This window comes from Brassica oleracea, chromosome C3, assembly GCF_000695525.1.
Source record: "Brassica oleracea var. oleracea cultivar TO1000 chromosome C3, BOL, whole genome shotgun sequence".
Classification (NCBI taxonomy): Eukaryota; Viridiplantae; Streptophyta; class Magnoliopsida; order Brassicales; family Brassicaceae; genus Brassica; species Brassica oleracea.
In genome coordinates, this window is record NC_027750.1 from 59,283,129 (window position 1) to 59,287,934 (window position 4,806).

The 4,806-nt window shown below is 38.0% G+C and overlaps 1 protein-coding gene across 1 annotated transcript; it reads right to left on the reverse strand.

The window, feature by feature from the left end:
* Positions 1 to 429: 429 nt before the first annotated feature.
* Positions 430 to 1,458, reverse strand: LOC106331096. Its single transcript, XM_013769439.1, has one exon. The coding sequence runs from the start codon at positions 1,456 to 1,458 to the stop codon at positions 430 to 432; it is 1,029 nt and encodes a 342-aa protein (XP_013624893.1).
* Positions 1,459 to 4,806: the final 3,348 nt, after the last annotated feature.

The following is a 4,806-nucleotide window of genomic DNA, read 5'->3' on the forward strand; positions in this document are numbered from 1 at the left end:
GCCGCCTCTATCTGTACAAAAAGTTTTGATACTTTCCTTTGTTTCTTGTTCTACCATCACCTTAAAGTTTTTAAACTTTTCGAAAGCGTCGCTTTTCTCTCTCAAAAGTATTGTCCACATATAGCGAAAGTGATCGTCAATGAGAACAAATATGTACCTATTTCTTGCTGAAGTCGATGGTGTTATGGGTCCACATAGATCTCCATGTAGTTCAAGCATCTCTGATGCTCGGAATGTTGTTGACTGTGGGAATGACGCTCTTGTTTGCTTTCCGAGAAGGCAAGACTCGCATATCTCCTTTTCCACGTTGCTCTTTGGTATCCCTAGAACCAATTCCTTTTGTATCATTATCTTCATTGAGTCTACCCCAATATGTCCTAATCTCGCGTGCCATCGTGGGCATTCTGAATGGATAGCCATCTGAAAACACTAGACATTATTTATCTCCATCGAGACTTTATACAACCGGTTGCGTGATCTGGTTGCTTGCACAATAAGATATCCATCTTTATCATGCAATGTCAGACGATCACCTTTCATTCTTACATCACAACCAGCTTCAGTGGCTTGTCCAAGACTAATGATGTTGCTTTGTAGGTTTGGGATAAAATACACATCAGATAGAAGTTTCTTCTCGCCTGTTTGGGTCAGGAACAGAATAGATTCTTTACCTCTAATATCGATTCGCGAATCATCTCCGAACCTTACCTTCCCGGTAATTGTCTCATCAATGGACTTGAAATAACTCATATTTCCTGTCATATGGTTACTCGCACCATTGTCCAAATACCATACTCTGTCTCCATCTGAGCTCGACTCAAACTCCTTTGGTCGCACGTTTCTCTCGTTGAGATACACGATCTCGTGCATCATCAATGCATTCGCCGCTTCTGTTTCTTCTTCTTTAGTCTCTTGCGTTTCTTGCAGCTTAAGGAGCCTGTCGGGACAGGTTGCCGCAAAGTGACCCACTTTGTCACACCTATAGCAAGTAAGTCTAGACGCATCACGGTTCTCCCAATACGCTTTAGAGGACTCTCGGTTTTCCCAGTAAGACCTACCACGCCCTCTTCCTCGACTATTATACCTTCCTCCTCGGCCTCTTCCTCTGTACTCGCCATGATAGTTGGGATTTGATTGTGTCTCCATGTTGGCATACATCAACTTGCTTTGATCATCTTGGCGATCCTCTTCTTCTTCGCTTATGCGTTCTTCATAAGCTTTTAAGCGTCCAATGATATCTTCAAAGTTAGTTGTATTCAGGTCCAGAATTTGTTCAAGAGAAGCAACTATATGAATGTATTTCTTTCTCGGTAGACTCTTGAGAAACTTCTTCACCAACTTTGGTTCTTCCATAGTTTCTCCTAAAGCGGCTGATTTAGACGAAATCTCAGATATCTTCCCAACAAAATCATCTATACTATCATTGTCTTTCATCTTGAGGCAATCAAACTCGGACATAAGGGTTTGTAACCTTGCCTCTCTCACCCTGTCCGCACCAACATGTCGAGTCTTGACTGCGTCTCATACCTTCTTAGCTGTCTCTAGCTCCCCAACTTGTAGAATTAATGCTTTCGGGATTGATTGAAACAATAAGGCTAATGCCATATCATTTTTCTCGGGTTCGGTAGATTCATTCTCCACTACCGTCCATACTTTATGAACTTTAAGCAAGGTTTTCATGCGTATCGCCCATACATTATAGTTGGTAGTGCTTAGCATCGGACACTTTATCGAGGATGGTCATCCTCCTTCTTTGGGTGTTGTCGTAACTATATCTCCCATGGTTGCTTCTTCTTGCTTCTGGCTCTGATACCAAATATAGTCTCAAACGATTATGTAAGAACACAAATAAAGAACTCTCTTTATTAATATCTCTTAAGGAAACACTCAAAAACCTTAAGCTCCTCAAACACAATCACTCAAAACTCTCACACAATATGTATATATAGAGATTATAACTCCTAAACTTATTAGGAATACATCTTTCCTTTTTCTCTAATCCTAAACTCTTTAGGATAACTTAGATTCCAAGTTAGCTTTAAGCTTATCAACATTTGTGAGATAACAAACTAAGTCCCACATTGGAGAATTAGACAAGGAGTGTCTAATATATAAAGAGATGTCAAACTCTAATTAGTATGAGGCCTTTTGGAAAGGAATCCCAAAAATAAATCCATGCGGACCAACCAATTAGGCCCAAAGTGGATAATATCGTACTAATCGGATAATATAGAGTTGGACATGGATTTAATAAATCCCAACAATTGGTATCAGAGCGGTTGACAAGAAATCTGCAAGAAGACCAAAATACCCTTCGAGTAGGAACGAGACCCATCGAGTTAGGATTGAGAGGTATGTGTGGCAGAGATCAAGTCAAAAGAATTCTGGAAGTCAGTTGTGGAACACGAGATGAATGTGATCCTTAGTTTGAGGGGAGAGAATGTGAGATAACAAATTAAGTCCCACATTGGAGAATTAGACAAGGAGTGTCTAATATATAAAGAGATGTTCAACTCTAATTAGTACGAGGCCTTTTGGAAAGGAATCCCAAAAATAAATCCATGCGGACCAGCCAATTAAGTGTAAAGTGGACAATATCGTACTAATCGGATAATATAGAGTTGGACATGGATTTAATCAATCCCAACACTGCTGTGATGTTCTACTTCTTTCTTGTTTTTGTTTTTGTTTCTTTTAATCCATGATAAAAAAAAATTTTCTTTTCATCCATGATAATATAGCAGAAGATCGATGGCCAAATAAAAAGAAAAAATGGTAGAGAATCCAACATTCATTGTTTCTGGCCCTAAAAGTCTTTATTAAATGCATAGTTTAGTCAACATCGCATTTTGGCAAGATCGATTGTCATACCACAGTCTTTTTTTCCACAAAAAGAAATCAAAAGTGATCTTGGCATGTGTTCAATTCCTCAATCTATGAACTTTTAATTAGAGAAAAAGAAACAAAATTAAGAAAAAACTTTATTAGTGACCGAGTGATATTCAGAGAAAATATCTCATAAAAATTTCTCTTCTAACATTTTTATCTTCTTAAAAATTCCCGATCAGTGAAGTTGGAAATTTTTAATAACTTAAAATACATAAAGGTACATTAATCGTATCCTCTCTTGAAAATAATAACAGCAAACAATTATTTGTTTCCAAATTTAAACTGTCGTAAAAATTGTTAAATGGAAAATACGCGTTTATAAAATTAAAACATAGAAAGAAATAACGCGGATGAATCATGTGGGACCCCATAACAGCTCCATTGTCCGAAAAAGCAGTCCCATAGAAGAAGGATTAAAACATAAATTTAATTAACTATACCCTAGCCTCCTCTCTCCTTTTAACATTCTCTCTTTGCCTAACATGTCCTCGGCGCCGTCTCCTGGGACTGATTAGCCACCATCTCCACCATCAAACTCCACAACCACCACACCCTCTTCTTCTCCTCCGCCGCCACCCACTATTCCCACATTTCCTCCTCCGTCTTCTTCCTCTACACCTTCTGCTCTTCATCCATCTCCACCCACTCTATCTACGCCGGGATCTTCACCTCCTCTTCCTCAGTCGTCTGCACCCGCTCCAACTACACTGGGATCTCCTCCCGCACCTGTCACTCCTCCTGGATCCCCTACTCTAAACTCTCCATCATCCTCAGGACCACCGTCCAATCCCTCAAGTGGCGGCGGCGGAGGACCTCCTCGAACTCCATCTTCGCCGTCTCCGCCGTCTTCTTCTTCCGATGGATTATCAGCAGGAGTGGTGATCGGAATCGCCATCGGAGGAGTCGCTCTGCTTGTAAGAAGAAACGAAGAAGATGCTTACTACGTTCCTCTTCCACCTCCTCCTGGCCCCAAAGGTATAAGCTTTATGGAAATGATAATTAATTTGTTAGAAAGTTTCAATGTTTTTGTCGATTTTCAACGTATCTGATTTTGAGAGTTGGAATGTTCTTGCGTTTCTCAGCAGGAGGACCTTACGGTGGACAACAGCAACAATGGCGGCAACAAAACGCAACACCACCGTCAGTTCATGTCGTGACGTCACTACCACTACCACACATCATATCACGTTCTATATTGGTACGAGCTTAATAATGCAAAAAACTCAGACAAAATAAGAATACAGCCCAACAGATTAGCCCAACAGATTGGTTTCATAAATAATATTTCCTTGATAATGTTAATTTAAGCGACTCAATGACGTGGCATCCTAGGTGTCTTCAACATGAGGGAGGAAAACTCTTATTTATATATATAGATAGACTAGAGATTAACCCGGGCTACGCCCGAGATTTTTCTTTTTATTTTCTAATTTAAGTTGTTAAATTATTTATATTTTGATATATATTTATAAAATGTTAAGATGAATGTCATAATTAAAATTTATTTTTAAATATTAACACGTTAAATTAACATATTTTTTACAATTTAAATATTTTTTTGTAATTTTGTTGGCTATCTAGTTATCATATTTAGCAAAACTATCTGTTGAGTGTTGAAATAAATGTTTTAGATATTTAATTAAACTGCAGAGTATTTTCGGATCGACCACATGCTCAACAATCTGTCGATCCGTAAAAAGATGGTCGATCTCCTTGGCCAGGTAAGTACAATTTTAGCAAAAATATCTTTTATTTTCAAATATTAAGTATATAACTATTCTTTTGAATTTTTTTTTTTTGAATTGCATTTTTTGATTAAATTATTGTATGATAATGTTTATGTAAATATTTTATGTGATGTTTGAATTTTTTTTGTTCGTATACTTAACCTAGATGATATTGATGTTTAACAATTTA